An 18,333-nucleotide genomic window follows, 5' to 3' on the forward strand; every position below is an offset into this window, starting at 1 on the left:
GAAAGTTATATATCTTGAAAACTTGATTGCTGACATGCAAAATATTTTGAAATAATAAAACAAATACCAAAGATAGTTTTTGGTTGGAATTTTCCAAAAAACACCACGTATATTTATGTTAGCTCACCACCAAATACAAAAAAGCACAGACATTTTTCACAGCACAGGTAGCATGCACAAAACCAACCAAACTAACCAAGAACCAACCAAACTAACCAAGAAACAACTTAATCAGATGACAGTCTTATAACATGTTACACAATAAATCTATGTTTTGTTGGAAAAATTTGCATATTTGAGCTATAAATCAGTTTTACATTGCAGCTACCATCACAGCTACGTCACAAATAGCACCGAAGCAGCCAGAGTAATTACAGACACCAACGTGAAATACCTAAATACTCATCATAAAACATTTCTGAAAAATACATGGTGTACAGCAAATGAAAGACAAGCATCTTGTGAATCCAGCCAATATTTCCGATTATTTAAGTGTTTTACAGCGAAAACACAATATAGCATTATATTAGCTTACCACAATAGCCAGAAACACAAGCCATTTACCAGCAGCAAAAGTTAGCGATCGTAACAAACCAGCAAAAGATATATAATTTTTGACTAACCTTGATAAGCTTCATCAGATGACAGTCCTATAACATCAGGTTATACATACACTTGTGTTTTGTTTGAAAATGTGCATATTTAGAGCTGAAATCAGTGGTTATACATTGTGCTAACGTAGCCTCTTTTTCCCAGAACGTCAGGATATTTTTCTGACACTCACATATTCTGACCAAATAACTATTCATAAACATTACTAAAAAATACATGTTGTATAGGAAATGATAGATACACTAGTTCTTAATGCAATCGCCGTGTTAGAATTCTAAAAATAACTTCATTACGACATGCAGTTTACGTTATGGCGAGAGAGTGCCCAAAACATGTTCCGACAGATATATGAAATAGCATCATAAATGGGTCCTACTTTTGTTGAGCTTCCGTCAGAATGTTGTACAAGGGGTCCTTTCATTGTTTGGTTTTAGAATGGCATTTTTCCCTCTCGAATCAGCAAGCAAAACTAGCTAAGTGGCGCTAAGCTCTCCTTCGTCACCAAACGCAAAGAACGCAACACGTCTAAACTCCCGAAAAAATTTCAATAATCTAATAAAACTATATTGAAAAAACATACTTTACGATGATATTTTCTCATTTATCAAATAAAATCAAAGCCAGAGATATAAGACGTCTATAACGATTGCTTTTCAGAAGCCAATACTGGTGACCTTTATGCGCTTCCTGAACAACCGAATTCTGGGGTCATGTCATTCCAAGCTGTCTCTTTTGCCCATAGAAAGAGATTGAGACCCCATTTCACCTCTCACAGCCTATTGACATCTAGTGGAAGGCGTATGAAGTGCATGTATAGTCATAAATCTCAAGCAAAATGATTGGGAGGGCCTGGAACAGAGCCTCGATTTGAGATTTTTCACTTTCTGACAGGAAGTTTGCTGCAAAATTAGTTCTGTTTTACTCACAGATATAATTCAAACGGTTTTAGAAACTTGAGAGTGTTTTCTATCCAATAGTAATAATAATATACATATTGTACGAGCAAGAATAGAGTACGAAGCCGTTTAGATTGGGTACGATTTTCCCCCAAAGTGTAAATAGCGCCCTCTATCCTCAACAGGTTGTCATATACAATCTTTTCATGAACCGCTAAAAGCAGCACGTTGCCGCGGTGTGTTAGAGGTCACCTGCTGGGCGTTGACGAAGGATGGCGATACAACGTAGAATTGTCGGGAAATGAACAGTAAATGGCTTCCGATATTCTACCGCACTTAAGTAAACATTGGACATGTAAGCCTTGTCTGAACAAAACGGTCCATATGGGCAGAAGCCTATCTCCTGTTTCTGTAGCGTGAGGCATCTTGATGTACCTGTACAGCCCTCCTTTCTCAGGGCCTTACTCTGTTAACCCAGAAGTAAAATTGTGCGTAATTTGGTCAGCTGCGTGATTAACATCTGTGTTCATACGAGTTCCGTCAAAAATGTAGTGTGGGCACACTTGCAACGCGTTCGAGTCGAAGCGGTTTACGCACCGCCTCCACCCAATCCTGATATGTCCAAATAACCAGTTACGTGAACCTGATTTTTACAAATATATTTTTTAATGTTTTTACTAATGCAGCTCAGATCTCACGCAGTCCATTCAGTTCAGGCAGATACTCTCGGTGTACACGCAGAATTACTCTGAATATGCACTTATCTGAAATGCATTCACCAGCAGTTCAGAGGAGGTACATGCCTTTTAGAGGTAGTTTGACAGCCCTGGCCTGGCCACACAAGACTGAACCAATGGAACTTTAAGGCTGCCTCTCCCCCTTGAAGAGTGTCCCTATTTGTATATGACAGGTGGAAATATGGTGATACGATAACATCAATTACATCTTTCGGGCAATTTGATGGACTATGCTTATTTAATTTATTTGTTAGCCATACGTGTATGATCTGCCTCCAGCAAGGCTTCATATCAAAGTGTAGAATGAGCAAGGCAGGGCCCAAAACGGATGTTTCTGTCAGAAAAGGATCAAGATAATTTTCTCATTAAAAGATGTGATATTAAAAGAGTGTGATTTATAATGACTTCAAAGGTTGGTTTTACAGTGCAACTGTCATATTAGTCCTAGATTACAATCTCTATAGAATTATGCATTCCCTTACATCTTCATGTAGATTTGCCTCTAATGCCTGAACGAACGAATAAAATAACCAACTGGGCCAATGCTAATTCCTGTCAAAAAGTTGGTCTGTTGGCTCTGATAGTGTGGCACTCTGAGGGCAATGCTGCAGCCCTGGCTGTGGAAGCACCATGGGGGTTAAATGTACATGTACACGTTCCCATCACCAAGCACCTACATTGCGGGTTCAGTAAGTCAGGCTTCCAGCACGTGAAAGGAGCCAATCAGAGCAAGGAGGAAATTAATAACCTGAGAGTTGGGTCTGAGCCGCAGGGTTAATGTCCTCTAAGCCGTGTTAATTAAATTACTCCTGCTCTTGGGCGACGTTTGGCAGTGGATTAATTATATTTAGTTAATGCTGCACAATAACATTGGCTGATTAGACAGGCAGAAATGATGAAAACACCAGAGGCCTGGGCGGCAGGTAGCCTAGCGGTTAGTGTTGGGACAGTAAGCGAAAAGTTGCTTGTTGAATCACTGAGCCGACAAGGTGGAGAAATCTGCCTTTTGAGCAATACAGTTAACCTTCACAACAATTGCTCTCCGGGTGCTGTTGACGTGGACGTCGATTACGGCAGCCCCCACCCCGCACCTCTCTAATTGAGGGGTTAAATGCGGAAGACAAATTTCGGTAGATGCGTTCAACCGATATCCCCTTTCCCATTACACTGACAAGTTATCCAGTCACAGTTTGAGTTTGTGTACCAGCCACCTTAATACGCAAGCTCAACCTTTTTAAAACGACTAGAACAAAATCTAAACCGCTTACTGTGCTGAAGATAAACAATTACACCAAATATTACCAGAAACGCAAGGCAATTAGTGACGATATCGATTCATTTAATGTTCTCCTCTTACCTCAAGTAGTCTGCATTGAGTCATATTGTTTCAGACACCTGTATTGTATTTAGCAACTGTTTGTGTGAAAGAACACCATTCTGGCGGAGAGGGGTGAAGAAAAGCTCTACGTGCTGTTTCCAATTGTTGAATAAATATCGATAGAACAACAATGGAGTAATTCACGTGAGAGGACTGGACTACTTACCTCGATCGGCCTGAGGTGGTTAGGTTTACTGTTGCCTAGCAATGGCGCTCTCTCGGGCTAGAAATAAAAACCAAATCAACCTAATTGGTGGGCGTCCAAATTTGTATTAAATATGTGATATTACATTACAATTAAGGTTGAAAGTTACTCTATTTTTTCTCTCTTTCTCTTTCTCTCTCTCTCTCTCTCTCCCCCTCTCTCTCGTTCTTTGACTATATATTTAAACCAAGGAGACACACACATTAGATAAGGTTCTGTTTTTACCTCCGGATCGACCCGCACAGGGATCAAAGTGTTTTCAGACAATCAAATCCAAAGTTCATTGATCTATTTTTTTAAATTGTTTTATTTAACCTTTATTTAACTAGGCAAGTCAGTTAAGAACAAATTCTTATTTACAATGACGGCCTAGAAAAAGGCTTGCGGGGACGGGGGCTGGGACTAAAAATAAAAATGTAAATATAGGAAAAAACACACATCACGACAAGAGAGACACCACAAAATTACATAAGAAGACAACATAGCATGGTAGCAACACAACATGACAACAACATGGCAGCAGCACAACATGGTAGCAGCACAAAACATGGTGCAAACATTATTGGGCACAGACATCACAAAGGGCAAGAAAGTAGAGACAACAATACATCACGCGAAACAGCCACAGCTGTCAGTAAAAGTGTCCATGATGGAGTTTTTGAATGAAGAGATGGAGATAAAACTGTCCAGTTTGAGTGTTTTTTTGTAGCTCGTTCCAGTCGCTAGCTGCAGCAAACTGAAAAGAGGAGCGACCCAGGGATGTATGTGCTTTGGGGACCTTTAACAGAATGTGACTGTCAGAACGGGTGTTGTATGTGGAGGATGAGGGCATACGGTGCATTGGTGGCAAATCTGATGGCCGAATGGTAAAGAACAACTAGCCACTCGAGAGCACCCTTACCTGCCGATCTATACATTATGCCTCCGTAATCTAGCATGGGTAGGATGGTCATCTGAATCAGGGTTAGTTTGGCAGCTGGGGTGAAAGAGGAGCAATTCTAATAGAGGAAACCAAGTCTAAATTTAACCTTAGCCTGCAGCTTTGATATGTGCTGAGAGAAGGACAGTGTACCATCTATTCATACTCCGAAGGACTTGTGTGAAGTGACTACCTCAAGCTCTAAACCCTCAGAGGTAGTAATCACACTGGTGGGGAGAGGGCCATTCTTCTTACCAAACCATATGAACTTTGTTTTTGGAGGTGTTCAGAACAAGGTTAAGGGTCGAGAAAGCTTGTTGGACACTAAAAGCTTTGTTGTAGAGCGTTTAACACATGTTCTGAGATAGAGAAACTGCTGTCTATCCCATAGTGTAGATATAGGGCAAAGCGGCCTATTCTCCTCAATCAACCGTTCTTGTGTTGTGTTGGTGCTGTTGTTGCCCATGTTAATATTAAAACTTGTAAATTAATATTTTGGGCCATGTGCTACCATCAATAACTCAGCTATCTGTTATAGTCTCATGTAGTATTAAATGTTGCTGAAAATCAGGCTGGGATTTTTACTTTCAGTATGTTTCGCCTTTGCACCCAGGCACTTTATGAGGCAGCCTAGTAATGGAACAACATGGCCGATCGTCGTGCCACTAGGACCCCTCCCTTTCACGAACTGCAGACCGAAGGGGGATATGGTCCATTATCAGGTGTCTACTCCAGCTAACGCTGCTGTAAATCTGTCCCTGCCTCTTTCAGGTCACAGCCCGTTATCTCCCAGGGCTGGTGATACGCACCCACACACACACGCGCGCGATCTAGGCTCTTTGAGGGGCAGATAATTAATAACTTGTGGCGATAGGAGAAAGTGCACAGTGTCCTTTCAGAGGGACTTCCCAGTGTCAACCTCACAAAACTGATGATTCCATTTTGTGCATTTGCCGACTTATCTTTTTGCCCTCTGAGATGTATTCTCCATTTTATGTATTCAGTCATCATCTGTCTCCTCTGTTTTATCCTGGTGCTTTGTACCAGTGAGAGAGAAAGAGAGAAGGTTGGGAGAAACGGGAGCATGGCCATTAAAGAGGTGTTCTACCATAGCGGTGTTAACCTAGTCCTGAAAGACTGCAGTGTTTGTTAGGCTAAATTCATTGTTAGAACCTTCGTGAGGAGCATTGTTAAATCTCCAAGCGGTTTCCCAAAACCATTGTTATTAACGTTGCACTTGAAAACGCATGTAATCTAACGCCTGCATCAGACCACTCGTAGAACAGCTAATTATTTTTTGCCCTCCCGTGTCGTTTTATACACAGATCTCCGCTAAATATAGAATCACGTGGTTTATTCCTCTTTTTGACCGCCGATAACTCCAGAACAAAGTTGACTACAAATACAACGTTACCAATGTCTTTGCAGTTGATACAAATAAGTGATGTATAAAAAATATGCTTCAAATTAAAATCGAGATGACTGCAGTGAAATATAAACAGTAGGCTATAGGCCTATTTCAATCATGTTGAAATACATTTGCTATTCAATCAATTGAGTTATAATTTGCTACTGTCTGTAATTTGGTTTAATATATTTTTTAATGATGTGTATGTAGCCTAACATGTGCGCAATGATGCGCCAAATTGCGTGTTTTAGGGCATTTAGGGTAACACGGAACCCAAACCGGCTGCGAGCATGCGCCATCGTGCGCTACTGTGCATAAATGTATTTTGTCCCCCTACACCAAGCGGGATCACGACACGCAGGTTAAAATATCAAAACAAACTCTGAACCAATGACATTAATTTGGGGACAGGTCGAAAAGCATTAACATGTATGGCAATTTAGCTAGTTAGCTTGCACTTGTTAGCTAATTTGTCCTATTTAGCTAGCTTGCTGTTGCTAGCTAATTTGTCCTGGGATATAAACATTGAGTTGTTATTTTACCTGAAATGCACAAGGTCCTCTACTCCGACAATTAATCCACACATAAAACGACCAACGGAATTGTTTCTAGTCATCTGTCCTCCTTCCAGGCTTTTTCATCTTTGAACTTATATGGTGATTGGCATCTACACTTTCATAGTATTACCACGACAACCGGCAAAACATTTCGTCTTTCAATCACCCACGTGGGTATAACCAATGAGGAGATGGCACGTAGGTACCTGCTTCTATAAACCAATGAGGAGATGGGAGAGGCAGGACTTGCAGCGCGATCTGCGTCAGAAATAGGAATAACTTCTATTTTAGCCCTTGGCAACGCAGACACGTGCAAGCAATGTGGGTGCAATAATTGAATAACATGAATTTCTAAATTTATTTTGCGACGCTCGCGCACCCGACGTGTCCGGTCTGGTCAGCATGTAAGCATTAGAATAAACCACGTCAATTTTTGCAGCCGTAGATGGCAATATTTCACTAGGAACTGATCCCTCATCAGTATTGTGGAATATTTCTAATGTTAAGGAAAGATTTGAATGGAGAAAGCTGATCTGAGAGCAGCGCTCCCTTTCTTTCGATCCTGTCAGCATCGACACATAATCCAACGACGCGACCATTCTCTCTGCGTGGTATTTTGTTACATCTTTGTCTGTTGTAGGATATATACATCGTTAAAACACTCGTAAGCCTAAATTCCGTCGCTATTGGGAAACCGGACCCTGATTCAGAATTAATTGGAATGAACAGGAATGAACAAGGGTGGAGAGAGAGAAAATAACTTTATTGGGTGTCTCTTTCCCTCCCTCCTTCCCTCTTTCTTCCTCTCATCCTCTCCCCATGTCCACCTCAGCCAGAGATGCCAAACGCTAAAGCATACTGTATTCATATACTGTAACGTATAGACTACAGTGCATTCAGAAAGTATACAGACCCCTTCCCTTTGTCCACATTTTGTTAAATGACAGTCTTATTCTAAAATGGATGAAATAAAAAAATTCTCATCAACCAACACACAATACCCATAATGACAAAGCGAAAACAGGTTTTTAGAAATGTTTGCACATTTAAAAAACAGATACCTTATTTACATAAGTATTCAGACCCTTTGCTATGAGACTTGAAATTGAGCTCCAGGGACACGCTGTTTCCATTGATCATCCCTGAGATGTTTCTACAACTTGATTGGAGTCCACCTGTGGTAAATTCAATTGATTGGACAGGATTTGGAAGGCACACACCTGCTATATAAAGTCCCACAGTTGACAGTGCATGTCAGAGAAATAAACAAGCCATGACATCGAAAGAATTGTCCGTAGCGCTCCGAGGCAGGATTGTGGATGCTAAAAAATGTCTGCAGCATTGAAGAACTCAGTGGTCTCAATCATTCTTAAATGGAAGATGTTTAGAACCACCAAGACTCTTCCTAGAGCTGGCTGCCCGGCCAAACTGAGCAATCGTGGGAGAAGGGCTTTGGTCAGAGAGGTGACCAAGAACCCAATGGTCACTCTGACAGAGCTCCAGGGTTCTTCTGTGGAGATGGGAGAACCTTCCAGAAGGACAACCATCTTTGCAGCACTCCACTAATCAGGCCTTTATGGTAGAGTGGCCAGACGGCAACCACTCCTCAGTAAAAGTCACGACAGCCCGCTTGGAGTTTGCCAAAAGACACCTAAAGGACCCTCAGACCATGAGTAACCAGATTCTCTGGTATGATGAAACCAAGATTGAACTATATTTAGCCTGAATGCCAAGTATCACGTCTGGAGGAAACCTGGCATCATCCCTACGGTGAAGCATGGGGGTGGCAGCATCATGCTGTGGGGAGTTTTTTCAGCGGCAGGGACTGGGATACTAGTCAGGATTTAGGGAAAGATGAACGGAGCAAAATACAGAGAGATCATTGAGGAAAACCTGCTCCAGAGCACTCAAGGCGAAGGTTCACCTTCCAACAGGACAACGACCCTAAGTACACAGCCAAGACAATGCAAGAGTGGCTTCGGGACAAGTCCCTGAATGTCCTTGAGTGGCCCAGCCAGAGCCAGGACTTAAACCCTATCAAACATCTCTGGAGAGACCTGAAAATAGCTGTGCTGCGACGCTCCCCATCCAACCTGACAGAACTTGAGGATCTGCAGAGAAGAATGGGAGAAACTCTCCAAATACAGGTGTGCCAAGCTTGTAGCGTCATACCCAAGAAGACTCGGGGCTGTAATCGCTGCCAAAGGTGCTTCAACAAAGATACTGTGTAAAGGGTCTGAATAATTATGTAAATTTCCGTTCTTAAAAAAAAAGGCTGTTTTTGCTTTGTCATTATGGGTTGTGTGTAGATTGATGAGGGGAAAAAACAACTGTATTCATTTTAGAATAAGGTTGTAATGTGGAAAAAGTCAAGAGTTCTGAATACTTTCCGAATACACTGTATATGCATACAGACCAATCCTATATTCCCTGGATATTGCAGGCTATTGCGATTGATGAGCAAAACAGATTTTAATTAGGTTATTCAGCAATCTGACCCCCTGGGTGTGTGCATGCCAGTAAAGCTCATTGGACCCAGAGAAATGAGAGGCCTGTGTATGGTTTTTCTAAAATTTTTATGTTCTAATCTAATAAGAAATTCTTCACTGGTTTTGGAAATGAATGTTTTTTCTGCTCTGTATTGAATGTAGACCTCAATACTCTGCGAGGGATGTGTGTGTTGACTGTGTCCATTAACAAGAAATAAGCTGACCCAGGCAGGGCTGGACTCTGCAGTAATACAGTGTTTATACCGTTGCATTCCCAGCTGGGCACACTATTTAGTGCCAGTTTGGTTTAGCCTCTGGATTGAAAGTTAGATTTGCTGTACTTTGCTTAGGCCTACTTATGCAGAAAGCTATCAACTGGCAACATACTCTGTATCGGCTGTTCCTGGTGGCCTGCGCGGAAGATACGTTACTTTACGTTCCCCTGAGCTGTACCGTTTACTGTAGTGTTTTGTTTTTTTCCTTCAGGGTAAGATGGTGAAGGGAATGGGTGGAGCCATGGATCTGGTGGCCAGCGCTGGAACCAAGGTGGTCGTCACCATGGAGCACTCAGCTAAGGTAAGAGTGTGTGTGTGCGTGCCAATCCAAGGCCACCTCAGTTCCAGATGTGTCTATGTGTGAATCCAGATCAGCTATATTTTACACATCAGATATGTGCTAATGCGTATACTGCTCTCCTTGGCTGCCTTTTTACTAAATATTTTCTGTGACATAACCTCCTAAAGTGGTTTAGAGAGCAGAGTTTAATGAAGGGGATTCCTCCAGCAGCTTCCATCTATAATGTCTTGTTCCACTCTCTGAGGGTGATGAGTCAGTCCCGTTGATGCGCTTCTGATTCCACTAATGGATGAACTAATGATTCAGTGATGCCTCTAGTGGTCCCAGAGCTCCTCGTAGGCTGCTTGGTGCTTATATGGACTAATACTCTCATCCATTACCAATACACACTGTAGTACCCACCTGATCAGGGCAGTAAAATGCACAAAAAAAACTCTGTAATGGGAATATTTACTGTCCAGGCCTATGATTTACATTTTAGTCATTTAGCAGACACTATTTTTTCACCTCGTCGGCTCGGGGATTTGAATCAGCGACCTTTCGGTTACTGAACCAACGCTCGTAACCGCTAGGCTACCTGTCACAATTGATAGATGATCTGTAATGGACGTATTTGTGGCCGTGGCTTTCCAGACCTATCAACTGTAATGGGAGTACTTGTAGCCCAGTCCAGATGGTGGAGCAGGTGGATGTGAATAGGGACATGGTGATGTTTGCTGATACCTGTTGACTGCTGCGCCGGTCTTATTTATTTATCATGGTCCCTCAGTCTGCTCATCATGAGCAACCTGTGTGTGTGTGTGTGTGTGTGTGTGTGTGTGTGTGTGTGTGTGTGTGTGTGTGTGTGTGTGTGTGTGTGTGTGTGTGTGTGTGTGTGTGTGTGTGTCTCCTCACAAGGATAGTAAAGCAAGGACATTTTGAAAAGTGGGGACTTTACATCGTCCCCCACAAGAAGAAGAGAGAAAAAAAGGCTATTTTAGGCTTAGGGGTTAGGTTTAGGGTTAGGGTTACAATTAGGGTTACAAAACAGGATTTTGAATGGGAGTCAGTTGTTTGGTCCCCACAAGGATAGTAAAACAAACATCTGTTTGTGTAGGGGATAAAAGGGAGGGTCAGCAGGATCACACACACCTAGGACAGAGAATAACGAGAGCCCAGCTGCCCTTCCTCCACACACACACACACACACACACGCAGGTGCTTTTCTGTGGACAGTGAAGACGCTTACCACACATTATATCGAAAGCTCTGATAACTGTCATAGCGAATAGTATGGTACAGTAGAAACAGACTACGACAGTTCTTGATGGACAGACGCAGGTGTGTATCCGTAGTGACCAGTTAAACTAGATGGTGGGTGTATGACCTTTGACAAAAACTCTTCTGTCTCATTCTCTCTCCACTTTTCTCTTTATCTTTGTCAGGGAGGAAAACACAAGATTCTGGACACGTGCAACCTGCCACTGACAGGAAAACAGTGTGTGGATCGGATCATCACTGAAAAGGTGTGTGTCTGTGTGAATGTGCATACTGTAGGGTTGTTTGAGTTCTGTGTGTTTCCCTGTGTGTCTCTGTTCCCTCTTTTCAGTTTGCCAATGTGTCCCACATATCTGTGTTGTCTAGATTCAATTCACTGGCTTACAAATCAAACTCCTCACGACACATGCCTCATTTGAATCTCTCCCACACAGAAAGATTGAAGTGACTCTTCAAAACGAATCTGTATATTTTGGAGCCCAACTCGGCCTATTCAGACGCCTGGGTTATATCATACCTAAGCTGAATGTGAGTCATAATGTCAGGCTTTATGTGAAACACTTTGCTCCAGTGACAATACATTACTGCCTCTGTAGGCCTAGAGCTGACACTCTCCTCTCCAGCTCACAGAATTATGAGCGTTTATAGCATTGGAAAAGGTTGAAAGAGTACAAACAGAATTGCTTGGCTTTAGCAGCCACTGGGCTTGTGTTTCAGTTTTCTGAACAATAGACCAAATCTATTTCTCTGGTAAGTTTATTATAGACATTGGAACACAGAAAGAAAGGTGGGAAAAACACACACACACACACACACACACACACACACACACACACACACACACACACACACACACACACACACACACACACACACACACACACACACACACACACACACACACACACACACACCAGGGACTGATATATATATTTGATGCTGCAGAGGGACCTGGGGAGATGGAAATTACATTTATTTGGTTAACCGTAATCCAATCAGCAGATAGCTCAATATTGATTTGATATCCCAGAACGTAGGGCTGTCTTTTATGAAGATGTATTTTAATGATGTTACTAGCTCCACCACATGGCCCACCTAAGCGCTAGTAATGCTTCATCTGGAAACCACTAACCCCCAATGAGCTCTAATGTTCTTACAACGTTTGCAAAGCTGCACATATTATTACTGTTTCAGTATGAACAAGTTACCCCGAGGATGTCTAATGCTCTTACAATGTTTTTGTTCAATCCCTTTGACAGGACCCCTTTTGATTGGAACGAAACCTTCCATACATATTTGCCCATTGTAGAAGTGGTCAGGAAGTGACTTTTTGGACCTGAATTACAAATGATTCAAGAGCTAAAGGTGCTCAAAGTTGACCTATTTTGCATACCTCACCATACCATGAGACATCCATGTCTTCACTGGAAAAGATAAACAGTTGAGATGTACATGATTTAAAAGCATTACAAACAGGGTTGTCAAACTTTTTAGAATTTCTTGAAATAATACAAATAAATAAAAAATGTATCCTTAAGTCAACTGACGAACACGTGCGTCAATCACAGTAACATAATAACAAAATCCCCATCAAAATCCATCAGTTTAAGCTAGAGATATATTGCATGGGCTTCGTCTCAATCCAACGCATCCGCTCATGTCTGCCTTCCGCATATGCGGTGGAAGGTGGCCGAGCTACAGCAGTGTTTGTCAGACCATGAAACATCCCCCCCCAAAAAAATATTCTCACAAAAACGTCTGAGCGGTTTGGCCGATAAACTATTAGGATGTCTCAAATGTGCAGTTGGCATACTGACTGCAGGAATGTCCACCAGAGCTTTAAGATGGCGCCAGAGCAGAAGGCATACGTGCCCCTAACCAATTGTGTTTTTTTTGTTTGTTTATCTGCGTCGTTTGTAACTTGTTTTTAAAACTCTTTTTGTACATAATCTTGCCGCTACCATCACGTATGACCGAAAATAACTTCTAGACATCAGGACTGCGATTACTCACCACGGACTAGCAGAATCCTTTTTCTTCTTTCACTACTCTGACGAGCCCGATGCAGAGGATATACGGCTCCCTCGGGAACAGGCCCCGACCCCAGTGATCTGCGTGAAGAGGAGAAAGAGAGGCCGGAGAGCGGGCTGCCTTCTGAGAAGTCGGAGGCAATCAAACCCCCACTACCCTCAATTCTGCTAGCAAACATGCAATCTTTGGACAATAAAATGGGCGAGTTACTGGGAAGATGAAACTACCAACGGGAGATTAAAAACTGTAAAATCTTATGCTTCACGGAGTAGTGGCTGAATGACGACACTATCAACATACTGGCTGGTTATACGATGTACCGGTAGGATAGAACAGCGGCGTCTGGTAAGACAAGGGGTGGCGGTCTATGTATTTTTGTAAACAACAGCTGGTGCACAATATCTAAGGGAGTCTCAAGCTATTCCTCGCCTGAGGTAGAGTTTCTCATGATAAGCTGTAGAGCACACTACCTACCAAGAGTTTTCATCTGTATTCTTTGTAGCAGTTTATATACCACCACAGTCAGAGGCTGGCACTAAGATAGCATTGACTGAGCTGTATTCCGCCATATGCAAACAAGAAAACGCTCACCCAGAGGAGGCGCTCTTAGTAGCCGGGGACTTTAATGCAGGGAAACTTAAATCAGTTTTACCAAATTTCTATCAGCATGTTAAGTGTTCAACCAGACGGAAAAGAACTCTGGACCACCTATACTTCACACACAGAGATGCATATAAAGCTCTCCCTCACCCTCCATTTGGCAAATCTGCCCATAATTCCAACCTGATTCCTGCTTACAAGCAAAGATTAAAGCAGGAAGCACCAGTAACTAGATCAATAAAATAAAAGTAGTCAGATGAAGCAGATGCTAAACTACAGGACTGTTTTGCTATCACAGACTGGAATATGTTCCGGGATTCCTCCAATGGCATTGAGGAGTACACCACATCTGTCATTGACTTCATCAATAAGTGCATCGATAACATCGTCCAACCCCAACCAGAAGCCATGGATTACAGGCAGCATCCGCACTGAGCTAAAGGGTGGAGCTACCACTGTCAAGGAGTGGGACTCTAACCCGGAAGTTTATAAGAAATCCCGCTATGCCCTCCGACGAACCATCAAACAGGCAAAGCATCAATACAGGACTCGTACTACACCGGCTCTGATGCTCGTTGGATGTGGCAGGGCCTGCAAACCATTACAGACTACAAAGGGAAGCACAGCCGAGAGCTGCCCAGTGACACGAGTCTGCCGGACGAGCTAAACTACTTCTATGCTCGCTTCGAGGCAAATAACACTGAAACATGCATGATAGCACCAGCTGTACCGGAAGACTGTGATCACACTCTCCTCAGCCAATGTGAGTAAGACCTTTTAGATAGGTCAACATTCACAAGGCCGCAGGGCCAGACGGATTACCAGGACGTGTACTGCGAGCATGCGCTGACCAACTAGCAAGTGTCTTCACTGACATTTTCAACCTCTCCATGTCCGAGTCTGTAATACCAACACGTTTTAAGCAGACCACCATAGTGCCTGTGCCCAAGAACACTAAGGTAACTTGCCTAAATGACTACCGACCCGTAGCACTCATGTCTGTAGTCATGAAGTGCTTTGAAAGGCTGGTCATGTCTCACATCAACATCCTACCAGAAAACCCTTGACCCACTCCAATTTGCATACCGCCACAACAGATCCACAGGTGATGCGGTCTCTATTGCACTCCACACTGCCCTTTCCCACCTGGACAAAAGAAACACCTATGTGAGAATGCTATACATTGACTACAGCTCAGCATTCAACACCATAGTTCCCTCAAAGCTCATAAATAAGCTAAGGACCCTGGGACTAAACACCTCCCTCTGTAACTGGATCCTGGACTTCCTGACAGGCCACCCCCAGGTGGTAAGGGTAGGTAACAACCCATCCACCACGCTGATCCTCAACACAGGGGCCCCTCAGGGGTGCGTGCTCAGCCCCCTCCTGTACTCCCTGTTCACTCATGAATGCACAGTCAGGCACGACTCCAACACCATCATTAAATTTGCCGATGACACAACAGTGGTAGGCCTGATCACCGACAACAATGAGACAGCCTATAGGGAGGAGGTCAGAGATCTGGCCGTGTGGTTCCAGGACAACAACCAATCCCGCAACGTGATCAAGACAAAAGAAACGATTGTGGACTACAGGAAAAAGAGGACCAAGCGCACCCCCATTCTCATCGATGGGGCTGTAGTGGAGCAGGTTGAGCGCTTCAAGTTCCTTGGTGTTCACATCACCAACAAACTAACATGGTCCAAGCACACCATGACAGTCGTGAAGAGGGCATGACAGAACCTATTCCCCTTCAGGAAACTGAAAAGATTTGGCATGATCCTCAAAAGGTTCTACAGCTGCACCATTGAGGGCATCCTGACTGGTTGCATCACTGCCTGGTATGGCAACTGCTCAGCCTCCGACCGCAAGGCACTACAGAGGGTAGTGCGAACGGCCCAGTACTTCACTGGGGCCAAGCTTCCTGCCATCCAGGACCTCTATACCAGGCGGTGTCAGAGAAAGGCTCTAAAAATTGTCAAAAACTCCAGCCACCCTAGTCATAGACTGTTCTCTCTGCTACCACACAGCAAGCGGTACCGGAGCGCGAAGTCTAGGTCCAAGAGGCTTCTTAACAGCTTCTACCCCCAAGCCATACGACTCCTGAACATCTAGTCAAATGGCTACCCAGACTATTTGCATTGCCCCCTCTCCATATCACTGCCACTCTATGTTGTCATCTATGCATAGTCACTTTAATTTACTCCCCCTACATGTACATACTACCTCAACTAGCCGGTGCCCCCACACATTGACTCTGTACCGCCCCCCACTGTATAGATTATTTTTTTTCTTTTTACTGCTGCTCTTTAATTACTTGTTACTTTTATATCATTCTTATCCGTATTTTTTGAAACTGCACTGTTGGTTAGGGGCTCATAAGTAAGCATTTCACTGTAACGTCTAAACCTGTTGTATTCGGTGCATGTGACAAATTAAATTTGATTTGAAGATTTGGTTTGTTGGCAGAGAATTGAATGTTCATTTATTTACCATAAGCCACCTCCAACATTGTTTTAGAGAATTTGGCAGTGCGTCCAACCGGCCTGACAACCGCAGACCATGTGTTACCATGCCAGCCGAGGGCTGTTACAGTGACCATATTACCACAGCTTTACGAATATTAAGCACATTGCTTCGCATTACAGGAGTGTAGCCTACCTGGCCTGCATGAAAACAACTTAGCCTAGCCCATAGGCCAAGGTTTGTATCACAACTAAAGTGGCCAAATAACTTCTTATAATGAAGCACATTAATCCGCTTTACAACCGGTGTAGAGCCTAACTGGAAGGTCATTTTCACCATAAAAAGGCACCTTTTATAATAAGGCATTACATGCATAATCGCATTTGGGGTCACTTTTGAGAATGTTTTTTTCTTACTAATTGATTGCATTTTGGAACATTCGCGCTGATAGCCTACTGCCGTGTGCGCATTGCTGGGCTTATAATGTGAGATATAGCCTAATAGTTTATCAACATTTTAAGCTAAATGTTTTTGATCTGTTGCATCAGCCTCATTACTTTTAAAATATTTTTTGATGTGAGTTGTTGTATTAATTTGGAATCTATCGCATCCCACAACTGACCCAGACTATGTTTGGAATATTTATTTCTCGGACAGAAGGACAAGTTGATCAATAGAATAGGTAAACTTTTGTACTAAGGGGGATAGTAGAATGACATAGGCTATTGCTTTTGCTGTTCATTAGGACTACTCATCTTGTTGGCTGATGAAAAGTAAATGTCGACAGTTCTTCTAACATCTTCAATATGCACCTCAGAATTCGATAAGAAGGACGCCCGCAGTTGTGTCTCGGATGTGTCGGTCTTCACTTGTAGCCTACTTTGGAGCAGAGATAGATGCCTGTGACGAGAACCTGATCACGTGACGGGAATTTGCTAATAAGAATTGAGATATCTGAGAGAGCCATGTGAGTGAGAGGTGCTTCGGAATACGCACCCGGGAGGAGGGATTTTTTTAGGGGGCATTACAGCCACGCTAGGGGAATGCCGTCTTGAAATTTGAGGCATTATCAAGTGCTTGTCAAATTGTGAATGAGAGATTGATGAAGTGTGTGCAGCCTGTGCAAGAAACAAAGCCGAGCTCATGCCTTTCATGCAACTTTTCAAATCATCATTAGTCGCATCATGCAGCCTTAGAATGTATTACGAATCAAAACATATAGCCCAACGTTTGTATCACATCTAAAGTTGCATAAATAACTCTAAATTAAGCATATAGGAGGACCTGTTTCTTTGTTAACCGCTCAACACAGAATAGCCGCATGTGCGCACTACCTCAGAAATCATTTTGAGAAAACATCCTTTTCTATTTTATTCAGCTATATTCAATTGTATTCTTCATACTATAAAATAATGTCGCGGAATTCTAAGCAAATCTTGTCTGCTAAATGAACTAGTGTAGCCCACAGCCATATGGTATAGCCATATCAGGGCCTAACATAAGGACAACTCAAGAGTATGCTATTCTGTTCTTCTTAAATAGACATTTTCTTCATATTTCTTTAGACCTGTCTAAAATAAATAATGGATTTATTGTGATGGTGTAGGCTATATAAAATGGATTTATTAAACTTTTTAAAATGTAGATGTTCCAAAGGTCTGCATCAGTGGCTTGAAGGCTATACATAGAAGTGTTTATTTTAATTAATGGTCAATTACCGTGAGACCGGCAGTTATTTGTTTGACAATCACCAGCTGACAAAATGTCCAGATCGCCACAGCCCAACCCAGGACCCCCACATCCGGCTTCTTCATCGGCAGCATCGTCTGAGACCAGCCGCCTGGACAGCTGATGAAACTGTGGGTTTGCACAGCGGATGAATTTCTGCACAAACTGTCAAACTGTCTCAGTGAAGCTCATCTACGTGCTTGTCGTCCGCTCCAGGGTCTTGAACTGCAGTTCGGCTTCGTAACCAACTTCAATGGGCAAATGCTCACCTTCGATGGCCACTGACACACTGGAGAAGTGTGCTCTTCAATAATGAATCCCAGTTTCAACTGTACCGGGCAGATGGCAGACAGTGTGGGCGAGCGGTTTTCTGACGTCAACATTGTGAACAGAGTGCCCCATGGTGGCAGTGGGGTTATGATAAGGGCAGCATAAGCTACGGACAACGAACATAATTGCATTTTATCGATGACA

At 42.9% G+C, this 18,333-nt stretch overlaps 1 protein-coding gene across 1 annotated transcript in view; it reads left to right on the plus strand.

The window, feature by feature from the left end:
• The window catches only part of oxct1a (3-oxoacid CoA transferase 1a), a 119,968-nt gene that overhangs the window by 92,984 nt on the left and 8,651 nt on the right, over positions 1–18,333 (plus strand). The window contains exons 14-15 of the mRNA XM_055920289.1: positions 9,688–9,777; positions 11,202–11,282. Coding sequence (XP_055776264.1) covers positions 9,688–9,777; positions 11,202–11,282 — 171 coding nt within the window. The remainder of the gene's footprint in view (positions 1–9,687; positions 9,778–11,201; positions 11,283–18,333) is intronic.

The sequence above is a fragment of the Salvelinus fontinalis genome, chromosome 4, assembly GCF_029448725.1.
Source record: "Salvelinus fontinalis isolate EN_2023a chromosome 4, ASM2944872v1, whole genome shotgun sequence".
Lineage (NCBI taxonomy): Eukaryota > Metazoa > Chordata > Actinopteri > Salmoniformes > Salmonidae > Salvelinus > Salvelinus fontinalis.